This window comes from Neoarius graeffei, chromosome 20, assembly GCF_027579695.1.
Source record: "Neoarius graeffei isolate fNeoGra1 chromosome 20, fNeoGra1.pri, whole genome shotgun sequence".
Taxonomy (NCBI): domain Eukaryota; kingdom Metazoa; phylum Chordata; class Actinopteri; order Siluriformes; family Ariidae; genus Neoarius; species Neoarius graeffei.
In genome coordinates this window covers 45,304,336-45,330,659 of record NC_083588.1, presented here as the reverse complement: position 1 = coordinate 45,330,659, position 26,324 = coordinate 45,304,336, and the positions used below count along the sequence as shown (strand labels likewise).

At 41.0% G+C, this 26,324-nt stretch overlaps 1 protein-coding gene and 1 long non-coding RNA gene across 6 annotated transcripts in view; one reads left to right on the top strand and one right to left on the bottom strand.

The window, feature by feature from the left end:
- Positions 1–3,482: 3,482 nt before the first annotated feature.
- On the bottom strand, positions 3,483–12,794 carry LOC132868701 (uncharacterized). The gene is made up of 3 exons (XR_009650872.1): positions 12,557–12,794; positions 12,149–12,191; positions 3,483–3,919 (listed from the first exon to the last, which is right to left on the bottom strand). It is a non-coding gene; the product is annotated as an uncharacterized LOC132868701 (long non-coding RNA).
- csf2rb (colony stimulating factor 2 receptor subunit beta) overlaps positions 11,136–26,324 on the top strand; it is a 27,700-nt gene continuing 12,511 nt past the window's right edge. Inside the window, exons 1-9 of one of the 5 annotated variants that reach the window (XM_060901796.1) lie at positions 11,326–11,682; positions 12,322–12,389; positions 16,608–16,779; positions 18,860–18,986; positions 19,089–19,255; positions 19,387–19,535; positions 20,051–20,198; positions 22,685–22,808; positions 22,901–23,052. In XM_060901796.1, the coding sequence (XP_060757779.1) occupies positions 16,677–16,779; positions 18,860–18,986; positions 19,089–19,255; positions 19,387–19,535; positions 20,051–20,198; positions 22,685–22,808; positions 22,901–23,052 (970 nt within the window). In that variant the 5' untranslated portion in view covers positions 11,326–11,682; positions 12,322–12,389; positions 16,608–16,676. Of the gene's footprint in view, positions 11,251–11,325; positions 11,683–12,321; positions 12,390–12,478; positions 12,956–13,253; positions 13,450–16,607; positions 16,780–18,859; positions 18,987–19,088; positions 19,256–19,386; positions 19,536–20,050; positions 20,199–22,684; positions 22,809–22,900; positions 23,053–26,324 lie in introns of those variants that run through there. The other 4 variants (XM_060901797.1, XM_060901794.1, XM_060901795.1 and 1 more) reach the window with 4 other exon arrangements.

The following is a 26,324-nucleotide window of genomic DNA, read 5'->3' as shown; positions in this document are numbered from 1 at the left end:
AATGTACTTTTCTGCATTGATGCTGCAATCACAGAAGTGTAAGTTACCTTTGCTAAGGGCACTGACACAACCCCATACCATGCCAGACCCTGGCTTTTGGACTTGTTGGCAACAGTCTGGATGGTCCTTTTTGTCTTTAGTCCAGAACACACAGTGTCAGTTTCTTCCAAAAAGACTTGGAATACTGATTCATCTGACCACAATACACATTTCCACTGTGTGATGGTCCAGCCCAGATGCCTCAGAGCCCAGAGAAGTTGACAGTGCTTCTGGATACAGTTAACATAAGGCTTCCTTTTTGCACAGTAAAGTTTAAACTGGCATTTGGGGATGCAACTCTGTATTGTAGTGCCTGACAAAAGTTTGCCTTGGGGTTGTTAAAAAAATGTTCATTTTCTTATTTATATATATATATATATATATATATATATATATATATATATATATATATATATATATATATATATATATATATATAAACAAAGTCTACTGTACATAAGAATATTTAGACAATAGCATGGAATACAAACTCAGAAGACACAGAAACCCTGAGCTCTAAAAGGTAGTAACTTGAGTAGATGCTGCTACCTATTAAACTATTAACTAAACTATTAACTACAATTATTAAAAACAAAGAACCACCAAGATACTTTCATAAGTATGAATCAGATCGTACATTCTTAGAGGGAAATGCTACAAGAAGGGGAATCCAGAGTAGAGATCATTCATGAGTGAACATGTCCAACACTTTGAGTGAAAACTGAATTTGATGTATTTAAATGACTCATTGAGTCCCTCTCTTGTTAGCCCTGCGATAACCTAGCGACTTGTCCAGGGTGTACCCTGCCTCTTGCCCATAGTCAGCTGGGATAGGCTCCAGCTTGCCTGCGACCCTGTAGAACAGGATGAGCAGCTACAGATAATGGATGGAGTCCCTCTCTCAGATACTTGATTAGGTATGCCAAAACTTATCAGAATTTTATTAGGTACACCACCATATTGGCATTCTGTAGGTTTACAATTTGTGAATGTTTCTCTGCAGTTTGCATAACCCCTCTTCCTTCTATATCAGTATTTTAAGCTGCTTGTATTTTTTCTGTCTTACCACTTAATCTTCACACAATCACTTTCTTCTTTTTTTTGTACACAAAAATGCTCCACACTGTTGAAATTCACAGATGAATGGCAGGTTTGCTTTTTGCTTATGATCTACAACACCATGGGAAACAGGGACACTCCTGTTATGGCTTCCCTTCACTGGTTACCAGTCTGCAATACAGAATATAATTTAAGGTTTTATTTGTTTTTCTGCATAGTGCCAAGATGTTTATTCTCCTTTAAAACCAGGCATGATCAAATGATATATACCAGGTGCCACATTGGTCACTCTGGGCTCACCAAGGGTGAGGAGCCACCATCTTGCCATCTCTGCAAAACACCCCTGTCAATTAATCATATTGCACTCATCGCAGACTTTTATGTATTTGCACTTTATGTAGTCTTGCATACTGTTGTGTTGCAGCATGTTCCTGGGGCAGCAAACTTTCCTTCCAACATATACAAGCTACAGTGTCTTGTAGAAGTATTCATCCCCCTTGGTGTTTGTCCTGTTTTGTCACATTACAAGCTGAAATTAAAATGGATTTTTGGGGGGTTAGCACCATTTGATGTACACAACATGCCTACCACTTTAAAAGGTGCAAAGTGTTGTTTTCTTGTGACACAAACAATAATTAAGATGAAAAAACAGAAATCTGCAGTGTGTATAGGTATTCACCCCCTTTCATATGAACCCCCTAAATAAGAGCTGGTCCAACCAATTCACTTCATAAGTCACATAATTAGTTGATTAAAATCCACCTGTGTGCAATCAAAGTGTCACATGATCTGTCACATGATGTCTGTATAAATCAACCTGTTCTGGAAGGACCCTGACTCTGCAACACTACTAAGCAAGCAACATGAAAACCAAGAAGCACGCCAAACACATCAGAGACAAAGTTGTGGAGAAGTATAGATCAGGGTTGGGTTGTTAAAAAAAAATAAATTCCAAACTTTGAATATCCCAGGGAGCACCATTAAATCCATTATAGCAAAATGGAAAGAATGTGTCGCCACTACAAACCTGACAAGAGAAGGCCACCCACCAAAACTCACAGACCAGGCAAGGAGGGCATTAATCAGAGATGCAACAAAGACATCACTGAAGACCTGTAAAGATCCACAGTGGAGATGGGAGTATTTGTCCATAGGACCACTTTAAGCTGTACACTCCACAGAGTGGGGTTTTATGGAAGAGTGGCTAGAAAAAAAGTCATTGCTTAAGGAAACACATTTGAAGTTTGCCCAACAGCATGTGGCAGACTCCCCAAACACATGGAAGAAGATTCTCTGGTCAGATGAGACTAAAATTGATCTTTTTGGCAATCATGGGAAATGCCATGTGGCACAAACCCAACACCCTGAGAAAACCATTCCTACAGTGAAGCATGGTGGTGGCAGCATCATGCTGTGGGGATATTTTTCATCTGGGACAGGGACAGGAAAGCTGATCAGGACTGAAGGAAAGATAGATGGCACTAAATACAGGGCAATTTTGGAGGAAAATCTGTTTGAGTCGGCCAGAGGTTTGAGACTGGAATGAAGGTTCATGTTCCAGCAGGACAATGACCCTAACCAATGACCCTAAAGCTACATTGGAGTGTTTAAAGGGAAACATTTAAATGTCTTTGAATGGCCTAGTCAAAGTCCAGGCCTTAAATCCAATTGAGAATCTGTGGTATAACTTGAAGATTGCAGTACACCAACACAACCCATCTAACTGGAAGGAGTTGGGGCAGTTTTACCTTGAGACATACCCCAAGAGACTTGCAGCTGTAATTGCAGCAAAAGGTGTCTCTACAATGTATTGACTTCTTTTTTTTTTTTTTTTTTTTTTTGGGGGGGGGGGGGGGGGGGGTGAATACCTATGTGCACTCTAGATTTCTGTTTTTTTATCTTATTGTTTGTGCCACAATAAAACAGCAATTTTCACCTTTAAAGTGGTAGGCATGTTGTGTAAATCAAATTCTGAGAACCCCCTAAAAATCAATTTTAATTCCAGCTTGTTATGTGACAAAACAGGACAAACATGAAAGGGGGGAGGGGGGATACTTTTGCAAGACACTGTATGCTAGAGAAAAGTATAGACTTAGTCATAAAACAGTTTTTTTTTGTTTGTTTTTGTTTGTTTTAACTTTTTAACAGTTAATTGAATTACTACCAAGGTAGGAAAAACCCAGTTTTTATATTGTTTTAATTAGTTTTTTAAAGTATTTATCCACAATTTTTCTTCATCTTATTGTTTGTGTAACCCTTGTTACAATGTAATAACAGACCACAGGTAAATAATAGTCAATATTAATAGATGGACCAGTAATAGAAGATTATAAGCTTGTGAGAGCCTTTGTTGTTGAGTAATCAAAAGACACAAGCAACAGTGGTTTGAGTTTTTTGTGTGGCCACTTGTTATTAATAACCAATAACACAATGAAAATACAACAGTTTGTTGCAAGACATTCAATGAAAAATAACAACTAAAATAATAAAGCCGGCAAAATAAAATCCTCTGTCCCAAAGTTAGTGTTGGGGCCCTTCTTCTTCAGATCCATGTCAAATGGATCAGTGTATGTGTATTCTGTCCTACCACACAGTCCGTGAGGAAGGGGGAATGAAGGAATCCTTCACCACTCCCAGTTCAATATCGGTGGTTTCAATGTGGCTCGCCACCCAGCTCACACTGGGAATCTATGGATCATGGACTCTAGAAACAATCTCTCTGGATCTCTGGAAACCTCAAACGAACCCAGCTGGAAACTCCCCGATAGACGGTAGACCTTGGCTGGGACCTCATCAAATGAAGTCACAGAAAAAACCTGACCTACAGAGGGGTCAAAGCAGATCCAAATAGCATGTTGATTATCACCAATCAATAATACTCATTTGCATTAACCGGTTTAAATCATGCTCTCAAAAGGTTTAGTTGTACAACGAAAATCATATCTATATTTAGTTCAAGAGTTCAAGTATTAATTTGTAGTTGCGAAACTATAAATACATTCAAGGTGCTTTTTTTATATTCAAGTACTGTAGTTACATTAATAACTTTCAAGAGCTGAAATAGTTTTAGTTACATTAGTAACAAAGAAAATATAATTTTTCAAAATAAAAAAAAAATTTATATATATATATATATATATATATATATATATATATATATATATATATATATATATATATATATATATATATATATATTGCATAGTACCCTTTAATTTGGTAGAAAACTGCATTAAATTCAGAAACCCCATGGTAGCTAGAGGCATTAAGGCCTAACGTGCTTAATTGTCTCTCCTTGCACCGGTAACAATGAGAAACTGCATTAAATATTTACCTCTTTAAGTGCCACAAGCACACACTTACATCAAGCAGTCTCACCAATATCTTATGGGTTGTTTTACAATCAGGGTACGCAAGCTAAAAATCACATTTAACACTTATTATCTTCAATATCAAAAGGCTTGACTAAATAAACTTGGTTGTTTATTGTAGCCCTGTGATAGCTCTACTTACCATGCAAAAAAAATTTTGGTGATAACGTGATTTTTGGTGAATGTATGGCAATGTCATATTTAGCAAAATTACTTGTGTCATTTAGAAAAAGTGCTTTTTTGACCACAGGTAGCTCCAAAAGGGATGCACTTAAATCATTCTTTATACCATAAAGCAAATATTTGGTTCCATATAATTGGAAACATAGTTAAGTTTTAATGTTGAATGCCAGTAAGTTTTCAGACTATTTTGATCAAATTAGTACGTAATTGTGTCAAAAAAATGTCCTCTCCGAGACAGCTAATTTTTCAATATAAAATAACATATCTAAAATTATTATTTTCATCCTAAAATGTGGTCAAGATATTGGGACATAAATATTAGAGACAACTAACACAAAGCTTACAGCCTTATATTTAAAAGCGCTATGGAAGTAGTGGATTCTGAATTGTCAAAAAAAAAAAAACACGTCCTCTTCGAGAATCACTTCATTTGTTTCTCCCATATTATAGCAGATTACACAAAACTACCATACACATACAAAAAATTACCTGAAATCTGTTCTTTAACTTGTTCTACACTTAAAAACTGATATAAGAACCAGTTTGAATCAATTTGAATTTTGGCCCCCTGTGACACAAACTTTGTACCCTGATTGTAAAACAACCCTTATTTTTTTCAACATATGCAATGAACAACAGTTTAGAAAAATATTCCTTAGTAAATAACAATAAACAACACTGAAATGATTACTTAGATGTGACACCAACATGCTAAGCTGCTAAGTTCAGGTAGGTGGCCCATTAGCATCACAACACAATAGCACCATTAGCACCTTTTTCATGGCTGCTGTGCCGATTAATGTAACTTTCAGATGCTTTACAATCAACCAAACAAGTTAAAGAGTGTTTTTTTCTTTCACTCACCGAGCGATCAATTTAGGAAGGAGCGTTCCAGCAATTACCCTCACCCGATCGGCAGAAACCGTCCGGTCTTACACTGCTCTATAAAGTTTAAATATTAACAATATAGAGTGCTTCGAGGTCAGCGCGCACCCGGCGGCGGCCATATTGGAAGTCAAAGGTCGCTGTGTCAGTGCATTGTTGTTGTCCAGCGAAGCAAAAAGGGGTGACAATGCCGAATACGTGTGTCATTGTTGGCTGTAGCAGCCGGGGGGAAAAGGGTGGCAAAAGCTTCCACAGACTCCCTAAAGTCGTGACTAACCAGGGAATTGTAGCACAGGAGAAAAGCGAGCGGAGGAGACGACAGTGGCTGGCTGCCATTAACCGATCAAATTTAGGACAACTTGACTGTATCTGGATTTGTTCTGATCACTTTGTGACAGGTAGGTTAATATTGTCTTGAATTTCATAGTTACTAAATTAGTTATTTTAATTTCATAGTTACCGGTAGCATCCAGTATGCCGGCTGTTGTGTGACCGTCGTTCTTTCCCTCAGTCTCGTGGCCGCTTCAACATAAAACAACAGGGAAGCAACATGGGAGCAACATTCCCCAAGTCCAGCAATGCAGTTGCAATGTGCACACAAAATAGCATGTCTCTTGTCAAATATTATCCAGGGGTGTAGACTAGGCTGGGATAGACTCTGCGAGTGTAACACTTTCCCTCTGATCACTTTTGTCTCTCCGTCTTCAGCAGTCAACACCGACACATCGCGGATCCAACCAGACACAAATCTATCGTATGCTTCCATGCTCTTGTAGTTCTGGAAATCCTTTAGTTCACAAAATGGACTTGGGTGAAACACTAGATAGTTCACAAGATCGATGTATGTCACATGCGGCAACAAGCTAGGGTCAGCTTTCCATTCCTTCTCACTAACAGTGTATGGATCTACATTCCCAATGAAACATACCTTCTCAGCATAACGCTCCCGTGCCTGCTTATCCAAACTTTCACAGTAGTGCTCCATCACTTCAGATGTCTAAATTCTTAAAAAATCCAAGCTTCTAAGCCCTCTAACGCGGAAATGAATCAGTGAATGTGTACTCTATGATGTGTACTCTATGAGCATTCTGGAGCGAGTGACTTCCAAGATGGCCGCGCACGCGCAGTGTTACTATTTTTACCATCATCTCGGAGCCCTCTATACCGGTCAACCAGTGTTTAACATCATTAAGAATTATTCCAACTCAGTTTAAAACATTATTTTCAGGTCTTACCCCGTGGATGAAAACAGGTTTTATCTGCGTTTGGATCAGACAATGCATGATGCAGCAACCGCAAACATGACCGCAAAACAGGAAGTGATGACCGTACTTAACCTACGTAGCCTTCTGCAGCAACTCTTTTTTTTCTCTCTCTATTTCTCCTTTTCTCCATTTTAAACACTTTTCAATAGTTTTTAGTGCATATAATCATCTCATCTCATGATCTCTAGCCGCTTTATCCTGTTCTACAGGGTCGCAGGCAAGCTGGAGCCTATCCCAGCTGACTACGGGCGAAAGGCGGGGTACCAGAGTGCGAATTACCCCACCATAATTGGGGGGTACCATCATGGTCCATTATCATATCAATCCCCCCCCCCGGTCCTGTCCCGTCTCGTCTATGGAAGTCGGTGTCAGTAACTCAACACAATAACTCTGAACAATAATTTTTAATGTCATTAAGAAGCACGACAAACCATACAGTACTACCACAGAAGAAAAACAACAGTACAACCTGATAACCTTCTTTGTCAGAACAAACTGGGTATCAACACTACAAATGAGTCACATACAGTATACACACACATGCAGAACAGTCCTGCTGAATGTCTTGCTCTCTTTCGTCCTGCTGTGCCTCTCCTGTCTGCTGGGAACCCATTTTCTTTATTCACATGAACAGTGTATAAAACCTAACTGCACCTACACTTGTACTGTAATTGTCTGTAGATCTTAGTGCTAATATTTAGTACTTACTCTTTTAGCACCAAAAAAAATGCCTGATGTCTGGCCCTTTTCTTTTCCTCATGTTTGCCCTACTGTCTCTGTGAATAAACTCAAACAGGGTACTCAGATGAAACTATGACTATCTTAAAAATAATACAAAAGGAATGTAAGTAAAAACAATAGAAAACATCCATGTACTAGGCTATTTTGCCTAGGCTAGCCTACTACCTGGCTCTTTTTATGTTGCCTCCAGAGGTTCTGATTGTAATTTTACATAGGCTTAGCTAGGCCTACATCAGAACTTCTTGTGCCTAATCACACACACAGGATGGGCCTATGTGCCAAATGAATTTCAGAAGGGCACAATTTATTCATGATAAAATGAGAATGGAAACATATGGCATTCTTCTCCTTTGAAATGAGAATCGTTTCTATACCACACTGTAATAAGCTTGATTTAAATAGAGACTTAGCTTATCTTGCTAACTAACGTTGGTAACTAACGTTAACATCCGTCCACTGTAGCCTTCTGGCCTCAGTGGGTAAGTAATTCAACGTATAAAGATGTGACATGAGCTGAAAGAACAAATCACTTTAATAAATGAAAGTTGTAAAATAACACATTTTCAACAGGCTAAAAGTTGGTTAGCAACTAACATTACCAATGCACGTCTTCTGCTGCAAACCACAGATTGTATAAATTGCTGCAAACCCATGGACTGTATCTGATGAATCAACTGAATACGGTGTGGACTAGAAACTATTGCTTCTAGCGCAGGGCTTTTCAAAGTGTAGGGCGCATCTCCCCTAGGGGGCACCAGAGTTCTTTGGGGGGGGCGCAACGTGAGGAAAAATAAACCAGAATAAATTACAATTGCGGACATTTAGCGAACTTCAGCTAGCCTTTGCCGGAGACAAAATGGATCAATTTTTAGTACCTAAAGCTACAGTGAGTGAGGAGACAGAGTCTGGGCCAAGCAAAAAAAGAAGCTAGTATGACCACGATTATTTAAAGTTTGGATTTTCATGGACTGGATCTGAAGATGCTCCACTGTCACAGTGTGTTGTCTGCCAAGAGGTGCTAGCTAATGATGCTATGAGATGTTTAAAATGTGTTAAACAAGAGGTTTAAAAAAAAGCACAGATGTTTAAAATGTGTAAAAGAAAAATATAAAAATTTGTACAACAACCATTTTTTTAAAAATATGAATGGAACATTAAGTATTGCAACAACAAAAATTGTCGGGGGGGGCGCTGTTGTTTATTTGCTCTCTGCGGAGGGGAGGGGGGCTGACTCTCCCACACTTTGAAAACCCCTGCTCTAGCGCGTTCTAGCGCTGCGGTGACTAAAAATGGTACGGTCCACAATAGGGGTGTCTGTCTGAAATCGATTTATATTAAAATGTTCCTACAATAAGAATGCCGAATGGGAGTTGGTTTGAATTATATATTCCTTTTCACAATATCAGAAAAAATATCGGACCCCCCCAAAACTCATATTTTTGTCTCTTTGGGGGGTACTGGGTCTTCATTGGGGGGTATAGTACCCCCCAGTACCCCCCGTAATTCGAACTATGCGGGGTACACCCTGGACAAGTCGCCAGGTCATCACAGCGCTGACACACAGACAACCATTCACACTCACATTCACACCTACGGTCAATTTAGAGTCACCAGTTAACCTAACCTGCATGTCTTTGGATTGTGGGGGAAACCGGAGCACCCGGAGGAAACCCACGCGGACACGGGGAGAACATGCAAACTCCGCACAGAAAGGCCCTTGCCGGCCACAGGCTTGAACCCGGATCTTCTTGCTGTGAGGCGACAGCGCTAACCACTACACCACCGTGCCGCCTTAAGGGGATAGTCTTAACAAAATTATGTCACTTTACAGCCTGGGCTACATTTGTGCCACAATAAACCAACAATTTTCACCTTTAAAGTGGTAGGCATGTTGTGTAAATAAAATGCTTTACAGTTTACCAAATTAAAACTGTAATGACTGACTTTCAATTAGAACAGACTTACTATTGCTAATCAGTAGCCATCATTATTGCACAGATTCATGAATTTAAAAAAAAAAAACAGTCTAAAACAAGTATTGCCAGGCAAAACAAACCTTGCCCTGTAGCACTTATGATGAATATGAAGGAAGATATCAAAAGAAAAAAAAAAAGGAAGATAGGTCAAAAATGATTTTGACCTTTTTGGTAACCTTGACCTTGATTTTGACTTTGTGTGTGAACATACTTGGCCAATAAACATGGCTCTGACTCTCTGCTGCTCTCAGCCAATTAGAACACACTGTACTGCTCTCATGTTGTACTGCGCGATTGTTACACTCTTACCCGTACATTCTTACAGCACAATGACATACCGTAGTGGCTACCACCTCTATATGAGGCAGTAGCCACAAAAACCTTGATTTTGACCAGATGACCCCCAAAATGTTGGAGGTTCTATTTGAGGCCAATGCCCATGTATCCTGAAAGTTTCATGAAGATTGGTGCTGCCATTTTCCCGTAACATCATTAACAAAAAACAAACAAAGAAACATACAAACAAACCCGACCGAAAACAATACTTCGCCCCCTGGTGGACTCCGTCCTGGGCGAGGTAACAAATTCAAAGAGCTTCTCCAAAATAACATTTTTATTACACATAATTTTACAGTGGACAGAAAACAAAATACACATTAATCATAGACATTAAGGATTAAGAATCTGTTCAAAATCAAGCACATGCTTTGTTCAGATGGCACTCCTCTTAAATACTCCAACAATATTTGAAGCTGCCATTTAAACATCGAAACATCCTTGTGTCATAGTAACGTTTAGTCTGATGTGTTTAATGCAAAGATGAGTAAGAAGAATAAAGCATGTACGGTACATGTTTAACACTGACTAAACCCATCAGATTGTATCAGTTCTTTCACAGATTCTGAAACTAGTCTTTGAATGTGGGATGTGTAAAAGCGATGCAGATAAGGCAAGGTACTGTTTTGCTATGAGATGAGCAGCCCTATAATACACACAACACATCTAGTGTTTCACAAACAGGCAGGCCATCAGTAAGGAAGAATCTACAATGTGGTCCATGTAGATATTTAGCGCTGCCGAAACCCACTCCAGATTGTATCGGTTCTTTCATAGATTCTGAAACTAGCCTTTAAATGCCAGATGTGTAAAAGCGATGCAGATAAGGCAAGCTACTGTTTTGCTATGAGATGAGCAGCCCTATAATACACACAACACATCTAGTGTTTCATAAACAGGCAGGCCATCAGTGAGGAAGAATCTACAATATGTGGTCCATGTAATTTTTGCAATTAATTCTTTTTTTTTTTTTTTTTTTTTTTGTGTGTGTGTGTGTGTGTGTGTGTGATACATTTTTATTTTGTATATTTTGTAAGTTTTTTTTTTTTAAAAAAGAGTTGTTACAAATTCATTAGGTTACAAAAAGTGTTTTGCCGTTGGATAAATAGGATTAGAAAATTAAAGCTAAAAACATACAGTACTGAAGACAGCATCACTAATAGTTTCTATTGTATTATTCATGGGCATTACTCCACTCAGGTTTGTCAAATCAAAACCTGTCACACAGATTTCAATGTACACCACTTTAAATCACTGTATGATCTGAATGTTTTCTCTCGGTCTGTATGTGCACTCCCACTGCTTGACGTGATGCTAGATCCTGACACACTTCTTCTGCTGTGGCTCCTCTATAACACTCCTGACCTGCCTGATTCATCCTGACCATCTTCTTCTGTATGGAGCTTTCTGCACTGGTTATTTGTTTTCTGTTGTTGTGCCTGGTTCCACATGGATATCCTACTGATTGCACCTCCGAAAAACTGTTTATACGCAAGTCTCATCCTTTCTTCAGATAATCTTATCTGAATTCTGTTAACTTGTACGTAAGAACTGCTGCCATAATCATTGACATGTAGTTCCTCATTATTCATGCCTGCTGATGATGCAGTGTGAAAGCATGTTGGCTAGATGATAAAAAAAATAAAATGGTGACCACAACACACAAAAAAAGAGGAACTACTCTAATGCACATTAGCAATGAACATGTACACCCCCACCCCACACTCTAAAAACCACGCACACTTAAAGAATTGTCTACAGTTAAGCCAGTTCATATAAACTGTAAACAGATTTCTCAGTTATATCGATTAACGGAATTCATGAGCGGTAAGTGTTGTTTATCATCTTCATTAATATTTTTATCTTTATAGTCTGATGCCTAATCAGAAAATTCTGTAAATCTTTCAACAACACTGTCACATCATACTAGTATGGAAATAAAAAACAGACTAAAGTTTCTATAGTCAGGAACCAGTGTGTTTTCCTCATTACTTGAGTCCAAATCATTATTAAATCCATTTATGTAGCCACTTGAAAATGCTATGGTTCAACTTTCGGCTAACAGAAGCTGTCACGGCTTCCACTTGGACTCAGTAACTCCACTTTTCTCTCCATTAAATTCAAAGGCAGGAACAGGTATAAACTTGTAATGTGCTTTCTCAGAAAGAAAAAAAATAGCAAAATGAATAATGGCTAATGAAATTTCAAGTGTGATTTTAAGGGAACAGCTGTATAAATATGTATTTATGGTCTCAACCATTATTTGAGATCTCAACAATCTCAACTTTCTTACCTCTGTATTGATCGGCAGCAAGCAGTAATGTTTTGAGTATATTCTGTGGGGGAGGAAACAAAAAAAAGAGAGATTATGAACTCAAGATTATGAACTGAAGGTTTATTAGGCTATTATACTTCATATTTAGTGGAGGAAATTAACATGAGGCCAACACCATTTTTTTCCCTCAGTATGAAGCAAACTTGTGCTTTAACAGATGACGGGAAAAGATGTGAAGAAAGTGGACTAGAACGTCAAGGTGTTTCCCCTTTTACGGCGTTCACGCTTCACACCTATTCATCTCCATACTGCTAAAAATGCACTTTAGCACACAGCTACAAAACTAAAAAGTATATGGTAGAGAAGAACAACTACAAAATGGGTCATTCTCCGTGTTATTTACTCGCTTGCTTTGTTCTTACTTACTTTTTTCTCCCTTTCTCACACTTTTTTCCGTCTCTGTTCTTCCCACCCATGGCTAAGCTCAGAAAGGGGAAGTCCTCTGAGTCTGACCTCCCCCTATTCCAGGAAGTTGTAAGACTGTTGTCGACGTCCCATCAGGAAATCTGTTATTTTTAGAATTAAATAAAAGGCTGTATAGAATTCTTTTGAATGGATCTATATTTAGCACAGCAGGTTGTGCTTTAACATCTACCAAAGACCATGAAACACATCGTCACATGACGGTACAGTCCTGTGATGATGCGTCTGAATGGAGTGAAGCATGAGCTGGATTTACCGTTAGTGCTACTTTGGGGCACACAGATGTGTGCACACACACATTCGCACATGAAGGAAGGAAGGATGATTACTGAACTTTTGGGTGTAAGGATCCATAAGATAAGAAACCCTTTGTATTAATTTGATTCATTTGATGTAGATATTAGGCTAATGTTGTTTCCTTACAAAAATTCACTATTACTTAGTAGTAACTGTAGCAGTCAAACTCTAAATCAAGGTTATGGTAACTGCTGTTATACAGTACCAGGCGAAAGTTTCACTTTCTAATTCAATGGTTTTTCTTTATTTTTATGAATTAAAAGACACTTCATGTCTTAAAGTAATGATGGATGTCATTTCTCTTTATTTAGTTGAGCGGTTCTTGATATAATATAATTACTACAGTTGTGGAATAGGACTATTTACTGTATTTTTATTGTTTACTGTTTATTGTTTGATCTCAAACGCATTAAAAAGGCAAGAAACTCATCCACTTGTTGACTTTTGACGGGGCACACATGTTAACTGAAAAGCATTCCAGGTGACTACCTTATGAAGCTGGTTAAGATAATGCCAATAGTGTACAAAGCATCATCAAGGTAAACACTGGCTACTTTGAAGAATCTAAAATGTGATCCACATAATTCCATACATGTTAACTATGTTATTTCATAGTTTTGATGTCTTCAGTATTGTTCTCCAATGTAGAAAATAGTCAAAATACAGGAAAACCTATGAATGAGTGGGGGTGTCCAAACTTTTGACTGCTTCTGTATGTGAAACTATAATAAACACACAGTTTTATGATGGAGCTTTATGGAAACCATGGTTAATTACCATAATACCATCATACTGTCATGGCTGTTTTGACTTGTTTTGGAACAAGTGAATGTCAATTTGTGTTTCTTTTGACCTACTTTAAAAAAATGTCAAAGTTATGAATGAAAAATCATATATACGCAGTAAATGCAAAAGTCTTAGGCACCTGTTGTTGTTGTTGTTGTTTTTAGTACAAACTATGTTATAGATTTTTAGTTTATGTCTTCTACATTATACAAAATGTCCAAAACCATTTTCAATTTCCAAGCATTAGTTTTCCAGCACAAAATTAAATGTTACACAAAAATGTTTCTATCTATCTATCTATCTATCTATCTGTCTGACTATGTAAATTCAAATCAAATCAAATATATTTTATTGTCCCTGTGGGGAGCAGCACGGTGGTGTAGTGGTTAGCACTGTTGCCTCACAGAAAGAAGGTCCTGGGTTCGAGCCCAGTGGCCGACAAGGGCCTTTCTGTGTGGAGTTTGCATGTTCTCCCCGTGTCTGCATGGGTTTCCTCTGGGTGCTCCAGTTTCCCCCACAGTCCAAAGACATGCAGGTTAGGTTAACTGGTGACTCTAAATTGACCGTAGGTGTGAATGTGAGTCTGAATGGTTGTTTGTCCCTGTGATGACCTGGCGACTTGTCCAGGGTGTACCCCGCCTTTCGCCCATAGTCAGCTGGGATAGGCTCCAGCTTGCCTGCAACCCTGTACAGGATAAGGGGCTACAGATAACGGATGAATGGTCTCTGTGGGGAAATTTTTCTTGGGCAAAGTGCTACAACAGCTGCACAAACACATAAGACAACAAAACAGCAAACAAAGGATTATTATAGAATAACAATACAGTATGACAAAGAATATTAAAAAAAACCTGAATGAGAAAATAAATAACCAAGGCCTGGCATTAAGCCTGTAATTCAATGCTCTGTAGAACAGGCATTAATACCTGTATACCAGTATAGAAAATGCAAAAATAAAGTGCTAGACTGAAGTGCTATGGTAAAGTGCATCAAGATACAAGTCAGAATCAACCTGTTTCCTTGCTGAGAAGTGTGATAGATGTTGGAATGAATGAAAGCTTGAGTTTGTTGGTTTTATACTTACTCGCTCTGTAACATCTGCCTGAAGGTAACGGATCATATTCATTATGCAGAATATGTGATGAGTCTGTCTGTCTGTCTGTGTATGCTAAGTCAACTAAAGGAATAACAATAATGTACAGAAGTGCTTGAAAGTTTGTGAACCCTTTAGAATCTTCTATATTTCTGCATAAATATGACCTAAAACATGATCAGATTTTCACACAGTCCTAAAAGTAGATAAAGAGAACCAGTTAAACAAATGAGACAAAAATATTGTCCTTTGTCATTCATTTATTGAGGAAATTGATCCAATATTTCATGCCTGTGCATGGCAAAAGTATGTGAACCTTTGCTTTCAGTATCTGGTGTGACCCCCTTGTGCAGCAATAACTGCAACTAAATGTTTCCAGTAACTGTTGATCAGTCCTGCACACTGGCTTGGAAGAATTTTAGCCCATTCCTCCGTACAGAACAACTTCAACTCTGGGATGTTGGTGGGTTTCCTCACATGACCTGCTCACTTCAGGACCTTCCACAACATTTCGATTGGATTAAGGTCAGGACTTTGACTTGGCCATTCCAAAACATTAACTTTATTCTTCTTTAACCATTCTTTGGTAGAACGACTTGTATGCTTAGGGTCGTTGTCTTGCTGCATGATCCACCTTCTCTTGAGATTCAGTTCATGGACAGATGTCCTGATATTTTCCTTTTGAATTCACTGGTATAGTTCAGAATTCATTGTTCTATCAATGATGGCAAGCCGTCCTGGCCCAGATGCAGCAAAACAGGCCCAAACCATGAGACCACCACCACCATGTTTCACAGATGGGATAAGGTTCTTACCGTATGCTGGAATGCAGCGTTTTCCTTTCTCCAAGCATAACACTTCTCATTTAAACCAAAAAGTTCTATTTTGGTCTCATCCGTCCACAAAACATTTTTCCAATAGTCTTTTGGCTTGTCCACGTGATCTTTAGCAAACTGCAAACGAGCAGCAATGCTCTTTTTGGAGAGCAGTGGCTTTCTCCTTGCAACCCTGCCATGGACACCATTGTTGTTCAGTGTTCTCCTGATGGTGGACTCATGAACATTAACATTAGCCAAATGTGAGAGAGGCCTTCAGTTGCTTAGAAGTTACCCTGGGGTCCTTTGTGACCTCGCTGACTATTACACACCTTGTTCTTGGAGTGATCTTTGTTGGTTGACCACTCCTGGGGAGGGTAACAGTGGTCTTGAATTTCCTCCATTTGTACACAATCTGTCTGACTGTGGATTGGTGGAGTCCAAACTCTTTAGAGATGGTTTTGTAACCTTTTCCATCCTGATGAGCATCAACAACGCTTTTTCTGAGGTCCTCAGAAATCTCCTTTGCTCGTGCCATGATACACTTCCACAAACATGTGTTGTGAAGATCAGACTTTGATAGATCCCTGTTCTTTAAATAAAACAGGGTGCCCACTCACACCTGATTGTCATCCCATTGATTGAAAACACCTGACTCTAATTTCACCTTCAAATTAACTGCTAATCCTAGAGGTTCACATACTTTTGCCACTGACAGATATGTAATATTGGATCATTTTCCTCAATAAATAAATGACCAAGTATAATATTTTTGTCTCATTTGTTTAACTGGGTTCTCTTTATCTACTTTTAGGACTTGTGCGAAAATCTGATGTTGTTTTCGGTCATATTTATGCAAAAATATAGAAAATTCTAAAGGGTTCACAAACTTTCAAGCACCACTGTACATGTACAATGTATATATGTTTAGAAATTGTCCACTTCTTTGTTGCTGCTCAGAACATTTTGGTCTTTATAAATGTTTGTTGAATATCTCTCCCAGGATCTCACACAGGTTGTAAGATCTTGAAACTGTGGAGTCAGTCCTGTCTGGTGTCCCACTCAAAATACAATGTTCCCCCTGAGGCCACTGCTTATTGCAGCATTACCTCTGCTGGTCTTGAGCTCCGAGTTCAAACAGTGTTCTTCTGCAGAGTTTACTCGTCACAGTACCGGTAAGTGGAAGCAAACACACCTACTTCCAATAGGTTTTCATGGTCTAAGATGAGGTTTAATATACACTCACTGGTCACTGTAACAGGAATACCTGTACCAATGCTCATTCCTGCAATTATCCAATCATGTGTCACCAACACAATACATACAATCGTGCAGATAACTTCAGTTAATGTTCAGATCAAACATCAAAGTGGGGAAAATTTGATATACGTGACTTTAAGCATGACATGGGAACCGATGTGGTCTTCTGCCATTATAGTCAACTCACCTCAAGATTCAAAAAGTGTTGTGCTTTCTCAGATGCTTTTCTGTTTACTGTGGTTTCAAGACTTTTTTTTTTTAGTTACTGCAGCTTCCTGTCAGCTCAAACCACTCTGTCCATTCTGCTCTAATGTCTGTCATTAGCAAGACATTTCCATCTGCAGAACTGCCCCTTACTAGATATTTTTTGTTTTATACACAATATCACCGCAGCACACGTGTGAATGTAAAAATTGTTTATTTTAATTTTTAAAAATTGTACGTTATTTTTCCTTTTAGTTTCCTTACATTATGACTCCAATAACAACAAACAGTAGAAAGACACTTCAACAGAAAAAAAAAATCAGACAAAAATCCTTAAACGTCTCTTCACCATATCAAAAATTACACACTTGATTGTAATCTATTTTTGCAGCATGTCAAAGTCTCTGTGTTAGTTAGTTGTTGCTGTGGAAAGGTAATGTATTAGAACAGGCTCATTAATGTAAACCTGAAATTTACACTACTGCTGGACCTACTGTCTGATCTGCTGATATAAAAAATTAATAAACACCTTCTGAACTTGAAGAACACTCAGAGTGTAGACCTCCACCAAGGCCAAATGCAATTTGTCACAAAGTTAGTGAAAGCGAAACTAAATTTCTGGATCCCAGTGTTGTAATTGAGTCACTAAACCTCGAGTCTGAGTCCAGTCTCGAGTCCCCAGTGTTCAAGTCCGAGTCAAGTCCAAATCATTAAAGAAAATTTTGAGTCGAGTCCACTGTTGATCCGAGTCAAGTCTGAGAACAAGACTCCAACTGCACCATTTGACGGTGGCTGTTGCTGCCTTTATGTGAAAGCATCTCTGCTCCTGTGTTGGACTAACGTTACTGTTTGACTGCCCCATTTTAGTTAATAGGCTACAGATAAAAAGCTTGCTAATTGCTCAGCAAGCCCCACCCACTATCAACAGGGCAAATAACATGAGAAAGGGTTAACACTAGCTAGTTCATCGCTCAGCAAGCAAGCGCCACTATCAACAGAGCAATGAACATAGCGTGTCACTTACTTCTCTGGGTGGAATCTTGCCAAATGACGACTGAAGTTCGAGGTTGTCCCCATCGTCTCCTCGATAGTTCTTCTACATATGGAACACATAGCAGTGCATTTTTCTCACTGCACGAGAAATCTGTATAAGCAAAGCGGACAATCCTAGGGGCTTCTCTCCAGGCATTTTAGCGCCATTAATGTTAATTTGTTCCTGAACATGATGTATGGACAGGTGAATGTGCATTTTCTTGCACAAAATTAGTATAAAAATTAACGTAGATATAAACATCTTATGCCAAATTATCATGGCATGTTACAAAATATAAAGGAAAAATCTGAGTTCTCGTCTCCAATTTACGAGTCCGAATGCAATTAATGCACAAGTCCGAGTCATCAGTTCTCAAGTCCAAGTCAAGTCACGAGTCCTTAAAACTAGGGCACGAGTCCTGGACTCGATTACTACAAACCTGGTGGATCCATCAAAAAGTTTGGATCTGCTCAAAAAGTAAATGGGTTCTTCCTTGGCCCATGCTACATCTTTCCACTAAGTTTCATGAAAATAGGGCCAGGAGTTTTTGCATAACCCTGCTGACAGATAGACAGACAACAAACAGCACCAAAAACATAACCTCCTTCATTGAGGTAACAGTTAGAATGAATAATTAATCAGAGCTGTGGTATAATAGTTCTTCCTTGAGATACTATATACAATATCACTACTTTCCAACTGCACCAATCCCTTTCTGACAGATGACCTTATTCGACATGTCCTCTGACCCCCTTTAGAATCTTCTGTACTGAAGTCACTGCAGTGCTATAATGACTTCACCACTCAGATACGCTGCACCTGGGAGGAGGAGGAGGAGGAGGAGGAGGAGGAGGAACCCACACACTTCCCCATCCCAATCAGCAAGTAAGGAATGTTAAAATGATTACAATCATTTTTATACAGAAGCAAACATCAAGGAAATCTATACATTTAAGCCAAATCCTCTCTCTCTCTCTCTAACTGTAGTGGAAAGCCATGTGTACCTGATGGTCATGGTAAGCTGCAGCCTAATGGAAAGCTCACCCGGAGTTGTGTCTATAAAACAGAACTGTTTATTATATTGGGCTCCCATGAGTTCTTCTTCAACACATCCTGTCCTTCTAACATGATAACTTTAAACATAGCTGCACAAGGTGAGAAAACGATGTGCGTGTACAGTATGCTTATGTAAATATAAATACGAATGTATGTACATGTGCATACATCATGAAAAATTATTTTAATGAAAAAGAGGACTGTGTGTGTGTGTGTGTGTACTCTATAGGCAAGATCATGCCCCCGACAAACTTTTCAGAGGAAAAAGTAAATGGTGGCAACCGGCTGAGCTGGAGCAGCCCGTATCCTCCCTCATCTCCTCTCACACTAAACCTTACCTACCAGCTCAAGTACAGAAGGCATGAACATGAATGGATTGTGAGTACACTCAGACACACAAACACTCCTGACGTTACTAAGTAGCTTGAGCCCTGGTCAAATGCACTGGGAAATAGCTTCACAAAGAACACTTGAGGGTCAAGTAGACTAGAGTAAGACATGTACTTCAAAGAAACCTGTGAGAAAATCAGCACTACAGTGGCACACTATTATATATGGAGAGATTATAATCCAGCTCTCTTTCCACACTCTATCACACGCAAAGTAGAAAGAATGACCCTCTAGACTCTAGAGTTTGTTCTCTCTCTCTGCCTGTATTACACCACAATTTCCTTCTGCAACATTACTTGAAAATGCACAAACAATATGACATAGCAAATTATCCTGCTGTTCTGAAGAAATAGCAGCATCACAACCTCAAAACCCTTTAAGATTCTCATGCAAGATAATGCAACAGAACAGAATTACTTGAAACCAGATAGAGATCTGTGGTGGAGATGTGACTGTGTCTGTTTGATATCACAGATCTAATCTTTTCTCTCTCTGCACACAAGGTGGTAAATGATATCAATGTCACAAAGTATATGATCGAGAGCCAGGCGCTCTTGGCAGGCTACTCATATGAAGCCAGGGTGCGAGCACGCAGTCCTCGAGGCCTGTGGAGCAACTGGAGCCCCAGTGTGTTCTGGATGCCTGAAGAAGGTACAATTGGAAATTAATTACAGGATTTAACACATTTTACTAGAAATACTGTATAAACATACAATGAACAGCTTTGAGACAGACTTAATAAAATATCAACAATTCTTATTGTCCATTATGTTGGAAAATCTGTGTTTCCTGAAAGGCAATGTTCAATGTACAGTGCTCAGCATAAATGAGTACACCCCCTTTGAAAAGTAACATTTTAAACAATATCTCAATGAACACAAACAATTTCCAAAATGTTAACAAGACAAAGTTTAATATAACATCTGTTTAACTTATAACGTGAAAGTAAGGTTAATAATATAACTTAGATTGCACATTTTTTTCAGTTTTACTCAAATTAGGGTGGTGTAAAAATGAGTACACCCCACAACAAAAACTACTACATCTAGTACTTTGTATGGCCTCCATGATTTTTAATGACAGCACCAAGTCTTCTAGGCATGGAGTGAACAAGTTGGCAACATTTTGCAATATCAATCTTTTTCCATTCTTCAACAATGACCTCTTTTTGTGGCTGGATAGAGAGTGATGCTGCACTTGTCTCTTCAGAATTCCCTAAAGAAAATAATTTCTTTACACCACAAAGGTGAAGGCTACAAGAAGATCAGCAAAGCTTTACTTATCAGTCAGAATACTGTAGCAAAAGTGGTACAAAAATTTAAGAAAGATGGAACTGCAACCATCTCACAGAGACGTCCAGGTTGTCCACAGAAGTTAACACCTTGACAGGAGCGTCTTCTGATGAGAAGGGTTGAAGAAAATCGGCATGCAAGTTCAATGCAGTTATCTAAAGAAGTAGAACGTCAAACTCAGGTGACTATTTCCCATGACACAATACGGCGTACACTGCAGAGGAATGGCATGCATGGATGCTGTCCATGAAAGAAGCCTCTCCTAAAGCTCAGGCACAAAAAAGCCCACCTAGAGTTTACCAGGGCCCATGCTGACAAAGATGAAGACTACTGGGACTCTATACTCTGGAGTGATGAGACCAAGATAAATGTTTTTGGAACAGATGGCTTCAAAACTGTATGGCGTCACAAAGGTGAGGAATACAAAGAAAAATGCATGGTGCCTACAGTGAAACATGGTGGTGGCAGTGTCCTTATGTGGGGCTGCATGAGTGCTGCTGGTGTCGGGGAGCTGCATTTCATTGATGGCATCATGAATTCACAGACGTATTGCTCTATACTGAAAGAGAAGATGCTACCATCACTCCATGCCCTTGGTCATCGTGCACTTTTCCAACATGACTAAACACACATCGAAGGCCACTGTAGGATTTCTGAAGAAGAACAGGGTGAAAGTGATTCAGTGGCCAAGTATGTCTCCTGATCTGAACCCAATCGAACACTTATGGGGAATTCTGAAGAAACAAGTTGAGCATCACTCTCCATCCAGCATCCAGTCACTAAAAGAGGTCATTGTTGAACAATGAAAAAAGATTGATGTTGCAAAATGTCGCCAACTTGTTCATTCCATGCATAGAAGACTTGGTGCTGTCATTAAAAATCATGGAGGCCATACAAAGTACTAGATGTAGTAGTTTTTGTTGTGGGGTGTACTCATTTTTGCACCACCCTAATTTGAGTAAAACTGAAAAAATGTGCAATCTAAGTTATATTATTAACCTTACTTTCACATTATAAGTTAAACAGATGTTATATTAAACTTTGTCTTGTTAACATTTTGGAAATTGTTTGTGTTCATTGAGATATTGTTTAAAATGTTACTTTTCAAAGGGGGGTGTACTCATTTACGCTGAGCACTGTATGAACAAACCCAGATTTATGTTAATCAGTAGCAGTTAGTAGGTTATCTGGCTAGCTTAACACACAATTGCATATCGATGTGCTTGGGTTAAAGTCAAGAAGCTTATTCTGTGAGATCATTAACTTGCAATCTTTGCATTGTGTTTAACAAAACTGACCCAAATCCATGTCAGTATATTCAGAATCAGACATCCAGGACAGCTTACCATTAAGAAAATGACTCTTTTGACTTTAGGGATTTTTTAAGCTTCAGGGTCTGACTAGAAATTGGAAACCACCATTTTACACTATTACTCACGTTGTAAAATAATCAGAAAGTTTCATTTTAAGAAGCTTCCATTTTGAGGCACTGGTGGCTCAGGGGTTAAAACACTGATTAAAAGGTTCTTTACTAGATTAAAAGGTCAAGGATTCAAGCCCCAGCATGGTGAAGCTCTCACTTTTCAGCTCCTAAGCAAGGCCCTTAACCCTCTCTGCTCTAAGGGCAGTGTATCCTAGCTGACCCTGTGCTCTGACCCCAACTTCCTATCAAGCTGGGATATATAAAGAAAATAATTTCATCATGCTGTAATGTACTGTATACATCACAAAAAAGGCTTCTTATTAAGAGTCTGCATATCTTATTAGTTCATTCACATCTCTCTTTTTATTTCTTCCTTCATTTTGCCCCTTCTCATTCCGCTCTTTATTCATCCTGCCTAAAAGAAAGTGCCATTAACCTGCAGTGTGTCATTAAGGAAGGAGAGGTGATGTGTAATTGGCAGGTGAAGAAAAGGCAGGCCAAGTTCCTCTCGTATTACCTGTGTGGCCACACCAGTGGAAAAAACTTGTGAGTACTGCTTCCCTGCTCACACACCGTCATTTTCAGCCTTGTGTAGACAAACTGGAAGTAATTCATCTGTTATTTATTGCTCCTTCCAGGAAATGTAACTACTGTGAAAATCACACTGAGAGTCCTAATTTTAGGACCTTACTAGAGTTTACATGTTCATTGAAGAGCTCTGAACCTGAACTGCTGACCATGGAGATCAGAAGCTTACAAAAGGTCAAGAGCTTTAAGACCGCTGACAACAGTAAGTGTCCTCAGCAATGGGAATTACATTGAATCTCTGACCCACTATGGAATTTCACTGCCAAATGGCATTGCAATTGTTTATATTATTAGCGTCATTTGTAGTACAGGGACTGTGTCCAAGCCATGGAAAAGAACATAATGACATAACTTGAGCTGGGCAGCACGGTGGTGTAGTGGTTATCACTGTCACCTCACAGCAAGAAAGTTCTGGGTTCGAGCCCAGTAGCCAATGGAGGCCTTTCTGTGTGGAGTTTGCATGTTCTCCTCGTATCTGTGTGGGTTTCCTTTGGGTGCTCTGGTTTCCCCCACAGTCCAAAGACATGCACTTAGGTTAACTGGCTACGCTAAATTGTCCATAGGTGTGAATGGTTAATTCCCAAGCCCAGAAATGGGAGGGTTGTGGCAGGAAGGGCATCCGGCATAAAACTATGCTCCAATTAATATTACATGTGGATCAATAGGCTCCTGTCAAGGACCAGACAGGAGAGGAGATCAAATGCACTCAAACCACAGTTTAATAATAACAGGGGAAAAGGGAGAATGTGTGAAGTGGCAGGAGGACTGAGAGGCAGGGATGGCTGGTGGGAGCATGGTGGTGACATCTGAGGTCTCCCATCCAAGTACTGACTGGGCCTGACCCTGCTTAACTTCTGAGATCAGACAGGATCAGGCGTTGTCAGAGAAGTGTGGCTGTAGGTTGATAGCACTAGGGTTTCAGGCAGTCTCCCAGCAGTAGTCCCTTAGCAGGCTGGAGTTAGTGAGCAGGCTGAAACACAGAGTCACAGATCAGATAGCAAGATAGGGGACAGAAATGCAGGGTCAGGTTACCGGGGCTGAAGAGTAGGGCTCCAGGCAGGGCTACTCACACCGGGCTGATGGAGAGGCAGGCGAGCAGCAGGGCTGGGCAAGCTGGAGATCAGGCGAAGGTACAGGAGAGGCAGGCAAGAAGCAGAGTTGACAGGACAGAAGGCAGATCAGGTTACCGGGGCTGGAGAGCAGACAGAGTCAGACGGAACACAATATCGTCAGGAGTCAGAGTAGTAGGAACACAGAGCAGGTTATCACGCTGGAAGTTGCAGACGATCTGACACTGAGGCTTGGGAGAACTGCAGCTTAAATACCCACAGGGGGGAAGCAGGTGATCGGCAACAGCCAATGACAGTCACTGAAAGTTAATAAGAGGAAGTGAGAGCGGGCGTGGCCGGTAATGCTGAGTGGAGATGTTACCTGAAGAGAGAAGCCCACAGGTAGGACCATGACAGAACCCCCCCCAAGGGACGGCTCCAGAAGTCCCTAGCCACAGATCCACCAAGACGGGCGGGAGGAGGGGGAATACCGGTGGAGGGTCAGAACTCCTCTGACCGGTCAGTGTCCAAAGCCTCAGGATCTGGTTCAGAATTGGACTCGGGGACATTAGCGGTTGGCGCATCGTCATTCTGACAAGGACCCCTTGGTCGACCCCTCTGGTTGGCCGGCTGGTCCGGATGCAGGCGATGAAAGGTGCTGATGAGGGTACGGTCTAAAATTCTCCCAGCAAGAACCCACATCCTCTCCTCAGGACCATAGCCCTCCCAATCCACCAGGTATTGGAGGCCCCTGCCCCTGCGCCGTGACTTCAGCAGTCGCTGGACAGAGTAGACCGGGCCACCATCGATGAGACGAGGAGGAGGAGGAGAAGGTGCAGCTGGGACCAGCAGGCTCTCATGCACTGGCTTAATCTTTGAGACGTGGAAGGTGGGGTGCACTCTCATAGACTTGGGCAGTCGGAGCCGGACAGCAGACTGGCTGATTATCCTCTGGATCGGAAATGGTCCGACGAACCGAGGTGCCAGCTTACGAGACTCCACCTGGAGGGGCAGGTCCTTGGCTGACAACCACACCTTCTGGCCCACCCGGTAGGTGGGCGCAGGCGTCCTCTGCCGGTTGACTCCAATGGAGTAGCTGGTGACTGACTTGAGGAGTGCAGCGCAGGCTTGAGACCAGGTGCGGCGGCATCGGCGTGCATAGGTGAGGGCAGACGGGCAGGTGACCTCTCCCTCCTGGCTGGGGAACAGGGGTGGTTGGTAGCCATACACGCAGTGGAATGGGGACAGTCCAGTGGCTGAGCTGGTGAGGGAGTTGTGAGAGTATTCCACCCACAGCAGGTGCTCACACCAGGCCCTAGGGTTGCGTGACGCCATGCACCGAAGTGCCTTCTCCAACTCCTGGTTAGTCCACTCAGACTGGCTGTTGGACTGGGGTCAGAATCCGGAGGTGAGGCTGGCGGTGGCCCCGAGCAGGTGACAGAATTCCTTCCAGAAAGAGGAGGTGAATTGCGGCCCCCGGTCCGAAACGATGTCCCTGGGCAGCCCATGGATGTGGAAGACCTGCTGCAAGACGATCTGGGTGGTCTCTTTGGCCGACAGTAGTTTTGGGAGGGGAACAAAGTGTGCCATCTTGCTAAAACGGTCCACGATGGTGAGTATGACAGTCATCCCGTTAGAAGGGGGCAGACCCGTAACAAAATCCAGGGAAATGTGGGACCAGGGTCGCATAGGCATGGGCAGAGGCTGGAGCAAACCAGCAGGAGGCTGGCTGGAGGATTTATTCTGATTACAGGTAGAGCAGGCTCGGACAAAGTCTCGCACATCCCTGCTCATAGACAGCCACTAGAACCGTTGGGCGAGCAGGTGGTAGGTGCGAGTGGAACCAGGGTGGCAGGCTAGACAGGAGTCGTGTCCCCATTATATAACCTGGGATCGCAGGTCTTCAGGAACAAAGAGGCGACTTGCAGGGCATGCACTGGGGCTGGATTGGTCACGGAGGGTTTCCCGCACCCATTCTTCGATGTCCCAGGTCAGAGCAGCAACGATACAGGGGTCAGGGAGGATGGGAGCCGGATCCTTGGAGGAGGCATCATCCTTCTGGAACTGGCGGGAGAGTGCGTCAGGCTTGGTGTTGCGAGATCCGGGCCGGTATGAAAGGATGAAATTGAATCTGGTGAAAAAGAGAGCCCAGCGGGCCTGTCTGGGGTTGAGTCGTTTGGCGGGGCAGATGTATTCCAGATTCTTATGGTCTGTCCAGACCAGGAATGGGACTACGCACCCCTCCAGCCAGTGACGCCATTCCTCCAGGGTGAGCTTGACCGCCAGCAGTTCCTGGTTGCCTATGTTGTAATTGCGTTCGGCCGGCGATAGCCGGCGGGAGAAGAATGCACAGGGGTGGAGTTTGTTGTCATCCGCTGACCTCTGTGAGAGCACTGCCCCAACTCCCACATCCAAGGCGTCCACC